The 21006-nt window shown below is 31.4% G+C and overlaps 1 protein-coding gene across 4 annotated transcripts in view; it reads left to right on the top strand.

Annotated features, from left to right (window-relative positions):
• The first annotated feature begins 8567 nt into the window (after nucleotides 1–8567).
• LOC142319723 (phospholipid-transporting ATPase ABCA1-like) overlaps nucleotides 8568–21006 on the top strand; it is a 240390-nt gene continuing 227951 nt past the window's right edge. For all 4 annotated transcript variants that reach the window (XM_075357320.1, XM_075357321.1, XM_075357319.1 and 1 more), the window contains exons 1-2: nucleotides 8568–8784; nucleotides 11238–11415. In XM_075357320.1, the coding sequence (XP_075213435.1) occupies nucleotides 11350–11415 (66 nt within the window). In that variant the 5' untranslated portion in view covers nucleotides 8568–8784; nucleotides 11238–11349. The remainder of the gene's footprint in view (nucleotides 8785–11237; nucleotides 11416–21006) is intronic.

Below are 21006 nucleotides of genomic sequence, written 5' to 3'. Positions count from 1 at the left end.
TCCCCCTCACAGCCTCATGTGCAGCTTCCTATGTGTGCATATGCACAACAGCCAAACACCATGCTGCTGGAACTATGAAGCCCACAGTTCCATACAAAGATCTTGTATCTTTTTCATAAACTGGGGGATGGCTACTGACATTGAGCTTAAGGATTAAATATTGTACAAATATAAAGAAAAAAGGACTCATTATATTAAATGTTATCGATAATATCAAGTGGAAATAGGGGGTTCTGCAGTTCTATAGTGCCTATACGTGAGCCGCCACTGGTTGTACTCTAAATTATATATAAATATAAATTATATTCACTGTGTGAGAAGGGTTATCATCCTATATGCTAAGTACAATGTTGGTGGTTACATTAGCCTAAATATTTGTATAAATTCCTGTAATAAACTACTACTGCTGGAGCACAATGTATTTGATCCATATATTATTTCATTCTTTCTAGGCAAATTTGGCATCTGTTTTTATATCTTGCTGAGTATAAGTAATGCTGTTGTTGACAGCAAGTATTGAAAGTAGTTAGAAAACAAGTAATTTGTCAAATAGTACATTTAATGCTAGAATCACAACACTATAAAAACTTACACTGATCATAACGCATAGTCTCTCAGATTACTCTGTGGGTAACGGATATAAAAGTCAATAAATTGAGAATATTTAAGAATTAATCTATTATATAATAGTAGTCTTTTACAAACTTAAAATGTGCGCTAATTACAATTTTATTTTTTTACAATAATTTTATTGTATTTTACTGTCAACACATTGCATCGCTCAGTGTTCCATATAGATATGCTTTCTATATTTTGTGCATACAAAATGAGTCATCCTTCACTTTTTTTGAAGGACAATAAATGTAGATTTTTTATGATGAAGATCCTGGAATTTGTTCTACATTAATGTTGCTAGGTCCAACACTCCATAAATGTGATGTTTTAATGTTCTTGATAAATTAGTTAGATTTTGTCTCTCCTGGATGAATTGGCCGGTCAGTTCTATGTTGATTCCTTTAGCAAAATCTCTTCTTGATTTGAGTTACCTTCCATTTTTAATTTCTTGGTTGATATATATTACATAGAAATTAACCAAAACACTATTTATCATCCTATAAAATACATCCTATAAAAGAAGTCTTCTTCTAGTTTTTCTAGAGCAGGACATTGCACCTGACATCTTGTCAAATGTATCAACAGCACATAAAAGTCAACAATGTCATGTTTTCCACTGCTTAATTCCCTCCTTAATTAATTACCTCTTTTCATGAGTTGTTGATAATAAAATAACATTTTTTGTTATTTTATTAAAATAACATTTTTTGTTATTTTATTATCGACATTGTTCGATATAGTTTTACTTGTTTTTGTTCCATCATAACAAAACACTGATGTTCCCAATCTCTTACATTTCAATTGGGATTTCATGTTTATTCTTTTTCAACATGCCCACAGTAGTTAAATTTATGTTTCAAGAATTTTGGTTTCTAAGATATAGGTAATATTTTCGATTGCTACCATGTACAGGTTGCATTAGTTCTTTGACAAAATGAATAGCAGCAGGTAGGTTTTCAGGGTACATATATTTCCCAAGAGAAGGTATGGCATTGGTGAGGTTTTTTGTTTTAACATCATAAAGCATGAATATCTAAATACAATTTATTTGGTTTTGACAACAAACACATTTTAAACGGACAACGACCTCTAAAGCCAAGCAACTGCTCAACTATTAAGTACGTTCCAAGTATATAAATACTTTTACATAAAATAATTCATTCCATATTTCCCTTATATGGGTGAATTTATCATTCTGTTTTCTTTCTTCTCTTGTATCTTTTGAATCGAAACACAATTCAATAAAAAAATCAAACCTATTTTTGCTCATCACTGAAATTTAGTGTGAACCACTGAAGGATGCATCAAACAACTCTTCCCTATTTAGATGACTTTTTTTGTGAACTGCTGTAAGAACTAATAACCCAATAAGTGCTTTTATTTTGATTATAGTAGTTATTTTTATAGTGGTATCCTTTGTTTTATATGCAGCAGATTTTATTAAAATTGTTTTATTAGTGAATTTTGTGATTTTTTTCTAACAGCAAATCTGTTATAAATAATAAGAATGCCTTTGATGGTGTTTCTATTTGTGCTGCCTTATTGACGACCATTTTCTGAGTGAAGTTCTTGCAGCTGTTCTTGTTCACACATTTTCTTTACCCTTTGATGACCACTTGTGACCATTTTTCCCTTTCAAATTGGTTTTTGAAGGATAAACAATATTGCTGTGTATTTGGAACATGTTGAAAAACAGATTGATCATCAATGGTTTTATCACTTTCAGTATAGTCTGGGTCATCATTACTATCATCTGCTTCTGAATTAGTTTTATGTAAAAGTACATCATCACCATCTTCAACATCATTGTTTTCGCTTAAAATATTGTCATTATTGGACATACAACCTCCATCAAGTTTCGATAAAATGTCCTGAATTTCAAAACTTATATTTAGTAAATCACTCATACTTACAAAACACTAATGTAAATTACAATGTTTTGTCTATGAGACTATGGTAAACTCACTGACAAAAAATGGGTATAGTTGTTTCTTTGGTGTCAAGGCCAGTACTGATGGAATGTTTTGAAAGGAAGCTAGCTACTAGGGAGATAAAGTAATAAATCTTATCGTTTCCAAAGTGAAAGCTATTTTTATAGGGGGTGTAGTCTGCCAGACTATGCATTACAATTCTAGGGTTAATTAATGTTATGATGTTTTATCAGATTTAGTGTTTTTTGTCAATTTTCATGTTGTTTGTGCTTTGTTTTCATGCACTGTGAGTCAAATTTACATGGTGTGATTAATATTTTTGTGATTTCAATTTTTTTTAGGTGGTATGCAGATAGTAATTTTGTTCTTATATGTAGAATATATTTTTTCTCTTGTATCTATAGTTAAATATGCATCCAGTCTACCTAAAGTAATTTTTATAGTGTTTTAACTGGAGTAGAATCTTTATACATCTAGGTTACTGTGCTTATTGATGCGCACTTATTTTTAAGTTTCATAAAATTGGCAATCAAAATTGTGAATTTTGTTTGTGGTTGTTCATGATCAGCTGATGCTGGTGTATGTATTTGGTGATATAACAAGTGCGAAAAAGCTGAGAGAAAAGTATGTTCCTGATGTGTGAGGTGACTTGATTTTTTTATATTCTTCAATGAACCGTAGATCAGGAGTTGCTGAATGTGAACAAAAATGAGATGCTGTCCGTGCAACCTTTAAGTAAGAGTAAAATGTAAACGTATAAGTTAGTATTTTTTTCTTTTGTATGTTTTTTCATGATAGTCGACAACAAAAATTGTTAAAAACTATAAAATTTTGAAACAGACTAACTAGATTTTATAAATAATTTAATAACTAATTTAAAATATATTATTTAAAACTTTTATTTCATAGGTTTATGGTTTTAATTACTTTTTATAAGTGAAGATAGACACAAGAGAAACTGAAAACACTTTAAAGCAAGTTATTAAAAATAATCATATAAAAAATTTGGTTGGTTTATCATCTCAAAGTTTGAGTAGGTTTATGTATAATAAGTACTTAATATCATTGCTAATAATATTTTTACATTTACTGTGAACATTGATTAAACTTAAATATTCAAACCATTATATTTGTGCCATATTGAAATTATAGTTTATTAATATAATATATTTAAAAATGATGTATAGTTAATTGTTATCCTGTCCTGTATCAATGACAGTAGAAATATGGTATCACATTTCTGATCCAAGAATATTAACCTGTGAGAAAGCACATGAGTCTAACTTCCCTTGGAAGTCACAAATGGCCTTAAACACCAGTTAACATATTTGTAAAATATTTTTCCTGTACTAACGTACATTTAATATTTATTTAGCTGATTTTTCTAGAGAATACTACTTAATTAGAACATCATTAGTTTTCTAACTTATCATATCCATAATGTGAGTACAGATTTTTCTCTGAATTTTTTTATTTTCATAAAACCTGAAAAATATTCTAAAGAGATAAATTACTTAAAATATTATATAATTGATTTTTTTTTTAGATTCATCAGTCAGTTGATTTATTTCATGCTATTTTCTATTCCTTTCTGTTCTATATACATTTTTTAACTACAGCATATTTTATACATCCCATATCTCCAATTATCTCATATATTCCATCTTTGTTTTCCTCTAAAGTTTTTACCTTTAACAGTTTCCTTCATCACGAAATTAACTAAACCTGTAAGTGTTAATATTTAGCACACCTATTTAGTTTGTCTCTTTACAAGATTCTGTCTTTCTTTCAAATTTCTTTCCTTTCTTATTTGTCTTAAGATCTCTTCATTTTGAATTTTTATTAGCCCACCTAAATTTTTAATATTCTCCTCTAATATGACATTTTAAATGCCTTTCTGTTCATACTATTTTTCTCTCTGTTTTTCTACTGCGAATATTTCATCACCATAAGGAACTATACTCCATACACATATTTTCAAAAATTCATTCCTTTCTGAATCAGAGATTGCCTTTATTGATTTTCTATTATAACTGCTACCTGATTTTTGTACAGATAATAAATAGCTCTCTACCTACATTTACAGGGAAATCCTCTTAAAAGTCTGAACATATATTTTTTCTCATAATCAAATCCTTTCTCCAGATTTACAAATACCATGTAGGTGGTAGATTTATTCTTTTTAAGTCTGCCAACTAAATTTAATCTGAGTGTCTTATTAGCTACTTTCAACCTTTGCTGTTTCTGAAACATAGCTGGTCTTAATTATTATACCTTCAACCAAAATGGTAGTATATTGGTTTATTCACCAATACCAAGTATTTCCAATACAAGAGACATTAAACTGTTAGTGAAATAGCATAATTATATGCAACTGCTTTCTTTCATATTGTACAATTAGATTTTTAAAATTTGATAATAATGTGTAAAGTTTATTCAATCTTATTTCTTTCATAAAGAACATTGATTAAGATACTACGTCATCAAATAAAGTTTGTATTTTTTAAAAATAATAAGTAAATTAATTATGACATACTTTTTAAATACCTGAAAATAAGTTTTGAGAAGATTAAAATAAGCTTTGTTTACAATTTGAGACTCACCTCCAATTATGATGAATTTTGAACATACTTATTTAAAACCTAAGTTATAAGTTCCAATTGAAATTTTTCACCAGGAACACCTTTCACATGAATTACATTCCTCGTAAGTTACACAGTACCCTCTCCAAAGATTACATAATTCAATACTGCACAAGTATAAAATATATTATTTATGAAGTAAATTAGTTGGTTTAAGTGAAATTAAATTGAGTTTCTTCTTCTTTTGATCCCTAGTTGGCATTTGGGTTGGATCAACTTCTGAGCCTGTACACCACTGTAGATGCCAATGGTTGTCTCATTTCACTAATAAGATGCTTCCATGCATGGTAACATTGTTCTGGTATCATTAAGGTTTAGTCTGCAGTTTTTTATATCAATCATCATCAATATGCTTGATCCACATTTTCTTTGGAGCTGTTCATTGGATTGTCCAATGGTGGGTCATTCTTACCAAAGGAGTTTGTATGGTAATCAATCTCCACTCATTCTGCAGACATGGCCAAACCATCATAGTTTTTGTTTTTGAATTTGTTCCTTGATTGTTGGCTGTTGTTTGTAGCAATAGTGGATACCCTCATTTTGTGTGTGATCACGAAGTGAGACTGATGATCTAGTGTAGGCTTCACATTTGGAATACTTCAAGTTTGCTCAGGTCTGTGTTAAGTAGTGTCCACATTTCTGCTCTGAACAAAAAAATTGGCAGGATCAGGGTTCAGAAAAGATGAATTTTAGTCTTCACCGAGATGTTGCTTTGTTTCCACAAGCACCACCTCAGGGAAGCAAAATGCTAGAGTTGCTTGATCCATTCAGCTGTGGATTTCCTACTACTTACTGTAGTACAAGATACTTAGTACCTTCCTGCTACTTACTTCTCCTGGATCAGTGAGCCCAAATATTTGAATTCTTGCCACTTGTTCAATTTGCACAACATCCAGTTGGATGGCGCGTGAGTTGTTTGTTGTTAGTAAATGTGTCTTATCCACATTTATTTTCAGGCCATAAGATTGGGCAATGCAGGAGATATCATACAGAATGTCATTGGCCTCAGCATCACTATCGGTGAAAACATTACTGTCATCGATGGTTAGAAATCTATCCTCTCCAAACTGAATTCCTCTTTTGCCCTGTAAAACTCGTCACATTATGGAGTCAATTATGATGTTAAAGAGAACTGGGGAGGCAACATCTCTCTGGCAGACTCCTGTTTGGATGAAAAACTCCTCAGATAGCTCATTTTGGATGCGTGTCTGACTCAACGATCCATTGTAGCTCTCCTGGAGAAGCTTAATAACTTTTGGAGGGATGAGCACTGTCTCCAATGGCTTCCAAAGTGCCAGCCAGTGGATGCAATCAACAGCAGATCGAAAGTTGATGAAGATGAAGTGCTCATTTTCCACATCGAATTCTTTCTTCCATTAGCTGGTAAATGGCAAATATCTGGTCACAGCATCCTTGGTATGGTCAAAAGCTGGCTTGCTCTTTGCAGTTATTTGCTCACGAAATTTCTGCAGGTGTGACTGGTTGACTTTCATGAAAACTTTGCCAACAATTGATAGAAAACTTGATGTCACAGTAGTTCTTGCTGTCTTGACTATTGCCCTTCTAGTGGATTGGAATGATGACAGCCTTTTTCCAGGTAGATGATACCTTTTCCATGTGCCAGATGGTTTGAAGAGGCACATGAAGTTGCCGAAGCAGAAAAACACCTCCAGCCTTGATGGACTCTGTGGTGACCCCATCTCCTCCAGGTGCTTTTCCATTTTTCAAGGCATGGATGGTTGTTTTCACCTCTTCAATGGTTGGTTCGGCATCAGACATTTGGAACTCAGGTGACTCAACACATGGTGGTTCCATTGATAGTTCTTGTGGTGGGTCGTGGATGTAAAGCTTTTCAAAGAACTGCCTCCAGCGTTCAAGTCAGTCACCACTTGGTTCCAGTATATCTTCCGCTCTCATTTCAGGCGACAGTGAATCTCCTTAATGAGTCATTGATATTTTTCAAAGATTAGGAGCTTAACTTGTTTCCATTCATCTACCACATTGAGACACTGATCAGATAACTACGGTTGCACTTGATGTCTGGTGGTTGAGCACACAGCCAATATACAGTGCATGACAGCATCTGAGATTTGCCTTTCTTCAATGTTAACATCTTCAGTTTGTGTCGATGCTGCAAAATTTTTGGATAGCACAAGTTGGAATTCTTCCTTGCGGACAGGATCCCGCAGGCATTTTCAATCTAGTCTAACTAATCGTTGTGATTTGCATTTGACTCTTTGTAGTCGAAGTTTCATCACTGCATGCACAAGGAAACCTCCGTGCAGGTGAAGTTGGGTGAATTTAGTTAGGCTTAGGTGAAGGTTAAGGTTAGGTAACTAACAATTCCATGTACTGAAATTCGTATGATATCAACATAATCCGTTCGCTAACCTTGTCTAACTTTAAGTATTAAATTGGCCGATTTTTTGACTGAGTCCATAGTTATATGCCATAACCAATTTTTCAGTTTGATAATAATGAAGTTTTTTCAAACCTAACTAAACACAATTGAATTTCACTTAAACCAAGTTACTTACTTCGTAACTTCATATTGTACTTAACCTACCTTGCACTTAAGATTAATCTAACTTAAGTTAGTTTTAAAAGTCATTTTTAACTTAATTAATAAACTTAACCCAATTATTTAGTCTGAAAACAATGTATTTTACACTTGTGTAGGGTTGAATTGTGACATTTTTTGTGAGGTGACTTACGAGGGACGTAAGATGGGTGAAAGGCGTTTCCGACGAAAAATGTCAATTCTAACGAATAATTTACATCCTTAAGAAGGTGTATTCCAACTTCATTAAAATCGGAGGTGAGTTCCTTATTGTATATAGTTACAGAGAAAATTCTAAAACTACAATGTAGTTTCTTTCTCACTGTTAATTATTTACCTTGAGTGGTAATTGTTTTGCAAATTAGTTAACAGTATTTATAAAATAAATGCAGACAGAGGTTTTGAAATTACCACCAAAAAGTTTTGAAATTTGGCCACCATAACATAATTTAGGTTTTTTAATAGACGTCTAAACAGTATTCTTGTAATTGTGGATGCTTTTGATTTAACGCAATTAACATAATAATAAAAAATCATAATACTTAGAAATTGGGGTATTATCTTTTATATTGTCTTTTAGTAATTCACGAAGAATGAACCAATTGAGGAATTATTATGAATAATCTGCCTTTTCATCGTTACGAAAATTGTTTTTCAGAACAAAAAATTCATTTGTTAAATACTTTATCTGCAGCTTAATTTATGTACGGTACTTTTCTATTTTAAGTCCTTATCAATGATAAGGAGTCTTGATATTTATTGACACAGTGAAACAGTACGTACAAATGATTGTTCTAAATATTGACAATATCAAGAAGGCATCCTGGCGAATTGCATGTGATTGTCAAAATAAGGAAGGCTGTTCAAAATATTTTGTTTACCCAGAAATTCTCCACACTTTCTTTCTTTTTCTGTTTAACGACATTGTTTTAAAATAAAGTGATAAATTTACGTTTTTCTGAGAAATCTTAGTAGTATGTTACGTCGTAAATGCCTTACTTAAATATGTCTTCTGTTGTAACTGTAATTACTACAGGTACGGTTAATTACTGGGATTAGTGTGTGTAATTGTTAAAAAGAACTTTAAAACTCTCTTTCTCGTAATTATTTGATATTATTAATTACTTTGTTTCCTGATTTATACCCAATTCCTAACGTTTGTCAAAGTTAACCAGACAAGGTCATACTTAACGATTTTTTTACTTTGTGTTAAAAATATTTTGTCTATTTATTATTTGGTCTTATTTGTTTATCAATACAGATTTAAGTATATATTGGAATAACGTCTGTATACAGTGCTTTTTGGTAAAAGTGCATTATTTGTTTTGCTACATTGTGTACTTGTTTTTCATTTTGCTGTAAGATCTAGCAGGTTTGTGTATTTAACTTGTAGAAAACTTTTTTAAAGTTAATTTTTTAAAGATTGTGGTTGTCTTCATAGTCTAATGTTTGTAAACCAAATTCTAAGTAAGGCAAGTATTTGAATGTTATTTTATGAGTTAATATTTTACAGGTAGAATTGTTATTTAAATAAAAAAATATGTTCTTCATTGTACTTGTAATGTTGGAAGTTTATCATAAAAAATAAAAATGTAAGTCTGCTTAGTAAGGTACAAGGATAAGGATTAGGAATGGGAAATGAGAAGGATAATCTACTCATCAGAGTAGTTGTATCTATTCATCAGAGTAACATATTTCCCATCACTCAGTGATTTTATTTGACCCTTTAGATGTTAAAGATTACAGACCTTACACATTCTATTTACAGATTTGAATGTAACTCATTTTGTTTTTTGTGGTACATTATTAATTTACATATATTCAAAGCTGTCGTCAGAGAGTATGGGATGAAAATTTTGTAGCCTGTGTAAAAATGCCATGCCTGGACTGGGATTCAAGTCTCAAACCTGGATGAAAGACTCATTTTCTTATTTATTTAGTTATTTACTAACTTATAATGTTATCTAGTAATGAAAATAGTTTAAAAAGAAAACATTTTTGAATGATTTGTTAAATAAGAAGAAAATTCAAACTTTTTAAAACTACAATTTCTTTCACAGAACCCTAGAGGAGGGGAGTTGACCTCAGCAACTCCTACACTATTTTTTATGATAGTTGCCCCCTAAATTATTTAAAAAATATGAAATGCTGAACATTAAAATCCTTTTTTGGTGGATGGAAGGAGATAAAAAAAATACTGACATTTTTTTTCGTTAAAATATTCATCAAATTGTAACTGACCCACAACATGTTAGAAATCATGAAGTGGTTACCTTACCCATTTGTCTAATTTTGCCAAAACCGCCTAAAATTGTGTAAAGAATGAAAAATTAAAGTAAATTAATCCTTTCCCATCCCAATCCTTGATGGTAGCTGTACCATGTTACTAATTTTATTTATACATTTTTCTTTGCTGCAAAGGTTTTCCATTGAAGTTTTCACCAAAATGTGTTTATTATTTCAAGTCTTTGTACTTGTCAGGAATTGCTCCAAACCAGGACTTTTATTATTTCTCCCAAAAAAAATTGAAAGTTTTATTTTTAAATTTATCACTGGGAAAAAATTAAACTTTAACCTCTATTCAAATGCTGGAAGACTGTATTAAGATTGTTGCTTGTTCTTTATTATTTAAAATACTGTCTGATATTGTTGGTTTACGGAATGAATATGGAAGTTTATAATTCATGTTGCCAATATCCATTTTAAACTGGATGTCTAGTTTCTGTTGACTTTTGTAATCTATTCTTAGAATGTATTCTAGCTGTATACTTTTTAAATTTGGATAAAATTCATATTTTGTTACTTGCATAACATAATGTTAAGTTTTAGTATCAGTATTACCAGTATCACAAAGAGAGAATATTATTCTTTTTTTTTATACACTTATATACTTAATGACAGTTTATTGAAAGAGCTGTTTTGTTATATAAATATTTTAAAGGAATTATTGTTAAAAAGTAAATAACATTACTGTTTACTTCGATCCTGGTAATTGGGATGTGTTGTTACAGATTGTTTATTTTATTATAATTTAGTTTCCATTATTCACTGCATTATCCCCTATTGATTTGTTAATTTTATTATTATATTTAATCTATTATTTATTATTGATTGCTTTATTTATATAAATATATGAAGCACGCAAATTATTTTTTTATTGTTTGATTGGAATGTGCTTACCACCAAAGGCTTTTTAAAAGCATATTTTATAGATTTATATTTGATTTTCTGATTTTTTCAAACTCCTGACTTTTTCTGCTGTTAATTTACTTTTTATAATTTTTGTTTTGTGTTGAAAGTTACAATTATGATTCATTCATTCACTTCAGTTTCAAGTGTTTTACTAGTAAGAAAGTTATCAGGTTCTGTTATCACCTTAGGTGTAAGATAATTTTTTTTATATCACCATATGTAGCAAGTAATTTTTCAACATTTATATCACTTTATTGTAATTATTATCTTTTAAACTCTTTTCCTTATGTGTTGCAGGTTATTACCAGAAATATGTTTTATTTAGTATAAATGTATACTAAAACTTATTCTGTAAATTAAGAAAGATTTGCCTTAGTTATTACACAAAAAAGTGAAAAGGGGATTAACAATGTCATTTTTCCTTCAGTTACGTATGCTGTTATGGAAAAATTTAAGACTTCGAAAAAGACAAAAGGTATGCGAGTGTTTCTTTACTTATTTTTTGAAAAATGATTTATTCTTTTTGTGAACACTTTATTATGGTTCTTAACACATTCTCTATTTACCAGTCATAGACAAATGGTGATCTCTGTTGTACTGTAGAAAGTATTATTTTAAAACTTAGAATATTCTTTAAGATAATAAAAATTATTACAAATGGTAGTGGAGGGAGTAAAAATTTGAAAAAAAATTTTTTAACTTTTTTAACAGGGGTATGAAATAAAAAACAAAATAAGTGTTATAATAATCGAGTAAGAAATTTTAAAATTTTATGGTAGTACTATTCATATTATACCATGATTTTTACCCAAATATTCAGGAGGAGAGAAATTGGTAAGCATTATAATTTGCTGAAATAGCTGTACCAACCTTTATGGAGTAGATAAAAAAAAAAATGGATCTTCACCATTATATGTCACCAATAAATTAAATCATGCACTGTAACTACATCATGCACTTTCATGAACACTACAGCTCCATTTAAGTATAAATCAAGTTAGCTAGGTTGCAGCACATACAGTTCTATTGAAAGTACATTTTCTTAAGGTTTTTTCTAAAATATCATTTACTACTTTTTATTTTAAATATTAAGCTATTTATATTGCTTTTTTGTTTTAAATTAGAAAATTAATAAAGTTTTATAATTTTTTAGTTGATTAGTAAAAAAAAAAACCTAAAAAAAGTTTAATTTTACTTAAAATCGGATTTTTTTAAGTCGGAGCCAAATAAAAAATAGCTGTTGATAACTTAACTAATCAGACCTTAACTTTTACCATTTGCCTGACCTTACCTTGGCACCAACTTTAAAAAGTAGAGAATTTAAGAATGATAGAGATATTATTTATAACTTTATTTTTTTAGGAAATTTTTTTATTTTAAATATGGGTAGGTCATCACCAGATTATTAAAAATATCTGTTATGCAAAGAAGTTGTGAAGCATTGAAAGAAAGAACCTAATTTTTTAACTTTTAAATAATTAATAAAAAAAATAACTATAAAATGAAGAAAAAACCATATTTATCGACTATAAAAAAATTATGTATAAAAAATATATGGAATCCTCAAAAAATCAAACAACATCTATAAAAGCATTCAGCAGAAAATAAGGTTAGATTACAATCTGTTGCGAAAAATTAATTTGTCAGTCTGTACTAATCCAATTTTTTATATCTGTTAATAACTGAGGCATCCTGAAGTACTGAAAAAGCATGTTTCTGGTGTCTGAGAGCATTAAGTTATATTTTAATGTCAAGGAAAAAAAGGTAAAGAAGCCTTTTTGTTTAATAATTACTTTTGGTGCAGTTCAAAAAAGGAGTGGAGAATATCCAATTTTTAGTGGAAAATATCCAACTTTTTAATTTTAAATAATTGTTGAACTTTTGTGAAATTATTTTTTCTTTTATGCAATTAACTTCCATGGTGGAGTGGTAGCTTCCCTGGCTTTTCCCTTGAAAGTTCTGGATATCAAATTAAATACCATACAAAGTAGGTATAATTGAGAGTAACCCATAGTTACCAGAATAAAGTAAATAAATAAAATCTGTAATCTTATTTTTCAATCTATATTCCTTGTCTTGATTATGGTAGGATACACAATTGCAACATCAGTGAAAAAGACTGTAAACATTTTACACTTTTTGTAAGAAATTTAACAAAATAAGATCATGATGTGTGATAATTTGCATGATTCAATGCATCATCAGTGCATTGAATTATTATTCAATAGTCTGATCTCTTAAAACTGAAATGCAAATTTAGCTACTTTTATTTTGTATGTATAGTTCTTTACTGTTCACTTAATTATTTTTTACTAACAACTGATTAGCGCGTCTATTGTATAAAGTAATTTCATGATTTTTCATAATTTTATTTTAATCTTACATTAATAAATTAAATGATAAAAGTACTGTTCACACCCTTTATTATTATTTGTATTCCAACATTATTATTTAATTACTCAATAAATGTTTGTATTAAAGAATAAAGAACTAAACTAATAAAACAGTATATGTAAAATGTTAATGGAAGATTGAAAACATAAAAAAAAGCAGAATTCTGATGGTGAAGGAAGTGTTTAATAGAAAGAAACAGTTATTAATAGAAGGATTAGTAAAAGGTAAAAAGATTCGGAAAAAACTTTCATTCTATAATCCCTTGATGTTGGATCAGTAAAAGATTAAAAAAAATCGAAAAAGCTTTTCAAATTATATAACCCATGAAAAAAAGCTTTTTAAGGGTTATTTGTGTACTGTAATGATATTATAATTAATACAGAAATAAGTATTCTAAAACTTATTTATTTTGTAGATATTTTGGGTATTTTAGTTTTGGGTATATGTATACAAAGTTTCATTAAAATAGCGTAATCCATTCTTATGATATTCATTTTATTGGAGAAAAATGGTGGTCAGAAGAAAAAATGAAGCAAGGTAGAGGAAATTTGTCTATATAAACTTTTTTTTGTTTATTTTGATATCCAAAATCTATAATCTATATACTGCGTATCCTGAAATTACATTTTTTTCCTTTCTAGATTAGTTTATGAAGAGATTAAACTTATTAAAACAATAAACACCATGTTTACATTGTTATGGAAAATGTGGAAAACATGGAAAACGCAATTTTTGTGGCCTTTTTTTAAATATGCTATTTTCGGACTCTACAAAAACTTTTTGTAGGATGCGCAATATATGTTAAAATATGGAATACATAAAAAAATTGCTATTTCCTTATCCTGTTGTGTCAAAATATTTTTTCACATTAATAAGCAGTTTTGCAATAAAAATTTAATAATAGGTAGTTCTTAAAGGAAGGTTCATATTTTTATAGCAAACGGAAAAGGTAAAATGATAATTTTTCTGTAGATTTTGTAATCAAAATTCTCTGCAGCAGTGTACTTGATTCTCTACAGGTAGAGAAAGTGTGTTTTCAGTAATAGGCTGCAAATTCAGCCTATTACTGAAAATATCAAAACATCATGTAACAACTCTGTTATTAAAACTTTTTCCATTAAGCGTCAGGAAAGTTAAATTAGTACCTTTTCTATGTTGTATAAATTATTTTATTATGCAGTGATATAATCATACAACAATAATAAATGACATTAAATTAAATCATACAATACAGACAGGGTGTAATTATGAGTCACTGAATGATTATTCATCAAGCTGGTCTTGCCTACCAGTTTTCAGTAGTTGTTTCACTTTCATTGTGCGTAGAACTATGTGTCAGTATGAATTTTATGCGATTAGTTGCCATGTAAAAGACAAAAAAGATGCAGTCATATTTCTGCAAGAATATCAACTTTCACACAACCTGTGAGTATGAGCATAAGGGTATGATAAGGATTTTATGTTTAGAATTGTGTGCAATTTAAGCAGGTTTGTCAGGATACATTCCTGTCTGATGATTATGAAAAATTACCCTTTCATAAGATGTATTATTTATTTACTATTGATTATGGCCCTGTCATCTGTAAAATTCTATGAACAAAAATTTCTTGTTCACAGAATAAAAATCTTTACTGTTAAAAATGTTTACTGGTTCAGTTTATATCAAAAGTGTGTACCAACATTTTGTTAAACAATCAGTTGGCAATTGGCAGACCTGGTACAGCTTTGGAAATCGATGAAAGTATGTTTTTTGTTGTCAGGAAATCAAATTAGCCAGGTTCTATCACAATGGTTTTTGGTAGTTATTGGAGGGAAACAAAAGATTCCTAGTATAGGTGCCAAATAAGTGTGTGATAACATTGCTGCTTGTTATTGATCAAAGAATAAGAGATTCTATAAAGAATAAGATTATTAGCAGTCATTTCTGATGAATGGCTTGTCTACAGAAATATTTAAACTGCACTCAAACTGAACATTCACCGGGTCGTTAACCACAGGTAGGAACTCACTTGCAATCAGTTGAAAGCTTGTGTTGGTTGTCAAGCAGCAAAATAAAGTGAGGGTGCCACAAGTCAAGGGTTTATATGGCATCAATGTGTTACAAACATCATGGTTAGTTTGAACAGATTCTGAGAGATATACTTGCATGTTCCTTCAAAATGTTCCTTCCTTTTCAAACAAGAAATCCAGGAAGTAATTTAAAGCACTTTGCATTTTGTCTCCACTGCTTTTACAACTTCTAGATTCGTCTCAAATTTTTGTCCTTTCATGTCCTTCTTCACTTCTGGGAACAACCAGATGTTGCATGAAGCTAGATCTGGCTATCTGGCATGTGAGGAACCATTTTAATTTTTTTTTCAATTAAAAAATTCACAGATTGTTTGAGTGACATGGAGGTATGCATTACGATGATGCAACAGAAGTTCTTCAATTTTTTTTCAGGACATTGTTTTACTGAAGCGAGTCACCATTTTCATCATTACACTGATGTAACAGAGAGCATCTACAGTTGTCCTGTCGGCACCTGATATTGGTAAATGAATCCTTCACGATGAAAAAAGATGATCATCATGATTTTACCCATGCTATGTGCAGCTTTTGCTTTTATTGGAGGTGGTGAAGAAGTTGATTTCATCGGGAGCTGTATTGTTTCATCATAGGTTCATAATAAACAGTGAAAACTCAACGGTTACTAAGTTATGCAAAAAGCGTGTTCCTTGTAATTTGCCAACAATTCTTTATTGACAAATATGTAATACTCCATTTGGTGTATATTTAAGTCACTCCAGGAATTAGCGACATTGAAATACGATTTTCAGCAATTTGACATTATTGTTGTAGTGTAGATGCAACGAAACAGCTTTGCATGTAGCGTTTCTGCCGTTCAGTTCGGAACCGTGTTTGGAAAATACAACTTGCTCACTACATTTGCTCCCAAAAAGACATTTTTCCGGCAGAACTCGGCCTACAATGTGTTTTCTGTTCGAGAAACAACGTTCGTCAATCTCAACCGTGTTACCTGGAGTCTCAGTTTTTATGGGATTTTTCATGCGTGAATCTGCACAAAGTTCTCTCGTGGAAAACTTTTCCAATAGGTAGGTGTGTGTGTTACAAAGCCGAATTTAGTAGTGGAAAAAGCTTCCGTCTTGTATTCACTTGACCGCGCACAGATAACCCTATTTAGTCGTAATTTGTAGCCCTCAAGCCACATACCTTTTCGCGGCCGATTTAGGTTCGATACCCTTGTGTCCGACACCGCCGTCGATCATGCTTGTCAGACAAATGCAAAGACATATTATGACCCGCAGCACATGCCTTCATGGAAAAAAAAATTAAAATTCTTCCGTTGCAGGAATTCAACAACGTTCAGTTTATCTGGCGCGTTATGTAAAAGTGACGTTTTCGAAACTGAAAAGAACGGAAAGAATAGAACGTTACTTGCTAACAAGGAACTGAAATCGGCAAAAAGAAGAATTAAATAACGGTGACCTTTCCCCATTAGGTAACCACGAGTACAATATTGTGGTCGTAACAGAAAGTCCGATTCTGTTATCTTAACGAAACAGTCAACAACAAACTGCTATCGGTTAGTATTGATTTTAATAATTTTAATCAAAAGGATATATAACGGTATTGTTTATTAATACACTGTGAGAAACATAAGTACACAAACTGTACTTTCAACTTAAATTTGAAACTTTTGAGAAATGGGGTGTGTGCTGCAGAAGATACCCCATTGGTGTATAACATTTAATGCGCTTTTTTATTCAGTTCACCCTTTTTCGTAAATAAATATAACTTGTGCACTTCGCCCATTTATTTATATAAAATATTTTGCAACCGTTTTACTATTTGAAATGTTAACACCAAAAAACCAACAGCCACCACAAAAACAAATGGTTTCTTCACTGCAGCCACGCGGTCCCCCCAACCCCTTCTCAGACACACGCGTGTCTGAAGGTTAATAAATTACGTGGAAAGAATAATTACTGTTTACTTCTTTCCAGAAAATCGCCGCCCCAAAACCGCGATCGCGAATAGGTATCATCATCTGTAAGTTACACTTACAGTAAGATAAAATAACCCAGCAATTGCGACTCCTCCGGAAAAGGGGACACATTGCTCCCTCCTTATAGCTAGTGCCCCGTTGTGGCGTATTCCTGCTAGCCTATTAAAGAGTTAGCACCGAAAGGACTTCAGTGGACGGTCTGAAGGGGAATTACGTCGGGAGGACAGGCTTTATAAGCCTAGCCTTCCGCGGTCGGCCCATGAAATGGGTTCGATAACGCTGGTTTAACAACGGATTGGAATGCAATTAAATCCGTCTTAAATTCACTAAAATAATAATAGACAAAACTTGAAAAATTAGATCCGAGATTAAAAAAAAATAACCCTTTTAAAAACAAGCCCGATTAGAAAGATCCAGCAGCAAGGGACTCTGTCCAGGTTCTGCGATAAAGTAGGGAGTAATAGACTCCTGCCAACTTTGCATTCCATTCCACCAAAAAACAGATGTTATTGTTGATAACGAATAAAAGTTTTCACATAAGCTTATTCTATACTATTATGTAAAGAGGAAGTGAGTTTTGTTTGTTGGGAATAAACAGAAAAACTACCCGATTAATCGCAACAAAATTTTGACCAATGTTTCTTGGCGTAACTGACAAGGTTTTTAGATATATTTCATTTCGAAAAAATATATCTTTATGTAGTAGTGGAGATTTTCCGGTTGAAGACACTTTAACTTAACTGTGAGTGTCTATCGCTGTGCGAGCTGGGTTTGAACTAAAAAGATTATCAATATCTAAAACCGTTTTCTAGATTTTTGAAATTCGACTTCGAAAGGGATTGAAGGAAGGTAAAAGAAATTTTGAACAATGATTGTAAATTTTCCCGATCCCGTCTTTAAAAAACGAGATATTCAGTAGATATGGGCTTGCAAATACTGTTGAAATAAATATTTAAAAACAATTTTTGAGTTCTGTTTTTTTTTAAGGGGTGCAAAGGTATACGGCGCTGTGGCTCAATCGACACAAGTCACTGTTTGTGTGACTGGGTGCACCTACCATCGGGTTACTTGACTAATAAACATAAAATAAAAAGATCGACCGGTACGGGAAACGCAAGTAACCATATAGCGCGGGAGGTAGCTGCGACGGGGAGCTAGTAATTTTATAAAATATAAATTATTTATTAAAAACAAATTAGAATCAATTGTTTTAACACAATGATGTAGTTCTAAGAAATTTAATACTTGTTTACAATGTAGCGAGCGAGCGGTGTTTTATCATCGGTTGTTGACTGCACCTTCAACGCGGCGAAGTCGCTGCTCAGCGGGTCAGGCCGTTGAAGTAGAATTTTCATGTCGGTTTGGTTTTTAACTTTAACTTCGTTCTTTCTTTTTAACTGTCTAGTCCAAATTTATGAACGGTTACATTTTTGAATTTTTGTTGAATAATTTTATTAATGTGGAAAATCATTTTGATACTGCAACAGTATATACAGATAGCGATTTTTGTTTTAAGGTTTGTTTTAATTGCCAAAATATTGGACGACTTAAGTCCTGAAACTTTTAATATCTTGAACTTCTAGATGGTGGTAACAACATATATTATCCATAAAACCGTAAAGTGCACATTCTACGAATATTTTATTCGAATTTTTAGCGGCCGGAAACCGAGTATACAAGAAAAATCGCAAAAATAGTGTTTCCCTTTAGATTGTAAACGTGTTTGTTGTTTAAATCAGTTATTTAAAAACTAATGTAAAAAAGAACAAGCTATGGTTTGATAGATATTGGTTTAGTATATTTTGCTTTTGTTATAGTTTATTGAAAAATTATTGCATTCTAAATTCAGGTGGATTCTTTCATTTGCCAGATTTTAGTGTATTACTTTATTTTGTATTATAAAGCAGTTAAATTATTAAAAATCTTAGAAAAAGAATTCTTTGTGTTTTTTTAAATTATTTACTTTTAATTATCAAATTAAGAAGAAAATTAGTTTGAGTAGTCATTAATAATTCAATAAAAGTAGGAGTTTTTTTACTACTACTTCCGAAAAAGGAGGTTGGAGATTTGATATGTTAAGCTCCATTTTTTCATCCGGTAGATTGATTGTGATAATTTTATTATACAGGTGTATCACAAATTCTCCAGGGACTTTTATAACCTGTTCTACTCGTGAAAATATCGGATGTGAAAATATCGGAAAATCGGATGTCAGGTATCCCGATGAAATTAGATCTTATTGAAATTTTTGGGCCGTTAATACAGGAACAGGAAAATTGAATAAAATACCTTACAGAACCGTATTTGCAGTGGTTTTTAAGAAATAGGGTGAAAACCAATAAATTAGGATAAAAAACCCTGTTTTTTTTTGTTTGACGTACAATAATTTTGTTAAACGGGTAATAAACACATAATACTTTTAACAAGCTTGTAGAGAATTTAATTCTGAACAAAATTGTCTAAGATAAGTAAAATAAAACAAAAGAAAGGTTAGATTTTTTTAAAATTTTATTTACAAACCGTACACTAAACCAAAGTTCATTATACTTAACAGTTTATAATAAATGTTCAAAAATAAGCCCGCACATTTCTTGGTACATCTCTGTACTGCTTTTGTTGCTCTTTTTAGTTCTTCAGGGCTGTCCTTAAGTTGCTCAGTTGCTCAGCCGCATCCATAATGCGGACAATTAATTCCTCAGGAAAATGTATTTTTTGTTTTGTGTACAATATTTTTCATCCGTCACCAGATGCAGAAATCTAAAGGTGTTAGATCAGAAGCGATCTTGGTGGCCAGGAATGTGGACTTCCACGACCTCCATTTCTTAGAGAAATGACGAATTGAGTGACTGAAAATGGTACAAGAGAAGTGTGGAGGCGGGCCATCGTGCTGGAAGTATACTTTGCGTCTCGGCGCTAGAGAGGAACATCTTTAAACAGCTGCAGCAATTCTTGAAGAAAGTACAAGTAGACCTCACCATCTAAGCAGCCAGCCAATATAATCGGCCCAAACATATGATTGTGAAGCAGGCCACAACATTTATTGACGCTAAATGTGTGTTGTAAATTGTTTTTTACCGTTTCATGAAGATCTGCTTACGTGTGCTTACCACGACATCTCGAGTGAAATCTACCTCGCCGGTAAACAAAACATACTTGTAGAGTTGTCGATTTGTATTCCTCCAGTTTCAGAACAAACGAAGCGGACCGTTTTCTGGGTATAAATGTTTACGATAAGGATGAAATCTGTTTTAATTGTCCTCCAAAACATCGAATGCGAAACTCCGATCCGCGTAGATAGACGTTGTGTACTGACACATGACTGCATCGACGATTTCATCAGTAACACTACGGAAGATCGTTGTAGCTGGTACGAATACCAGGTTTCCCGAAGATTGCGAAAAGTCGCGTTAATTGTTATGGGATCTGGAATCCCGCGATTCGGAAAACTATTTCATATTCTACTATAGCAGCTGTAGAATTACCATTACACATACCCAAAATGAATACCATATCAGCGTATTACTAGTTGCAAATAAGTACTGCATTACTTCAATTATAAACCGATCAGGTTCAAACTAAAATTCACTGAAAACCTTTGGTAACAACAGCAAATTTCACGGTATCCGATATACTACTATTGCACATATTTGATCAGCTGTTGTT

Source organism: Lycorma delicatula, chromosome 2 (genome assembly GCF_047948215.1).
Source record: "Lycorma delicatula isolate Av1 chromosome 2, ASM4794821v1, whole genome shotgun sequence".
Classification (NCBI taxonomy): Eukaryota; Metazoa; Arthropoda; class Insecta; order Hemiptera; family Fulgoridae; genus Lycorma; species Lycorma delicatula.
Note: the sequence above shows the minus strand (reverse complement) of the source record. Positions and strands in the feature narration are given on the sequence as shown.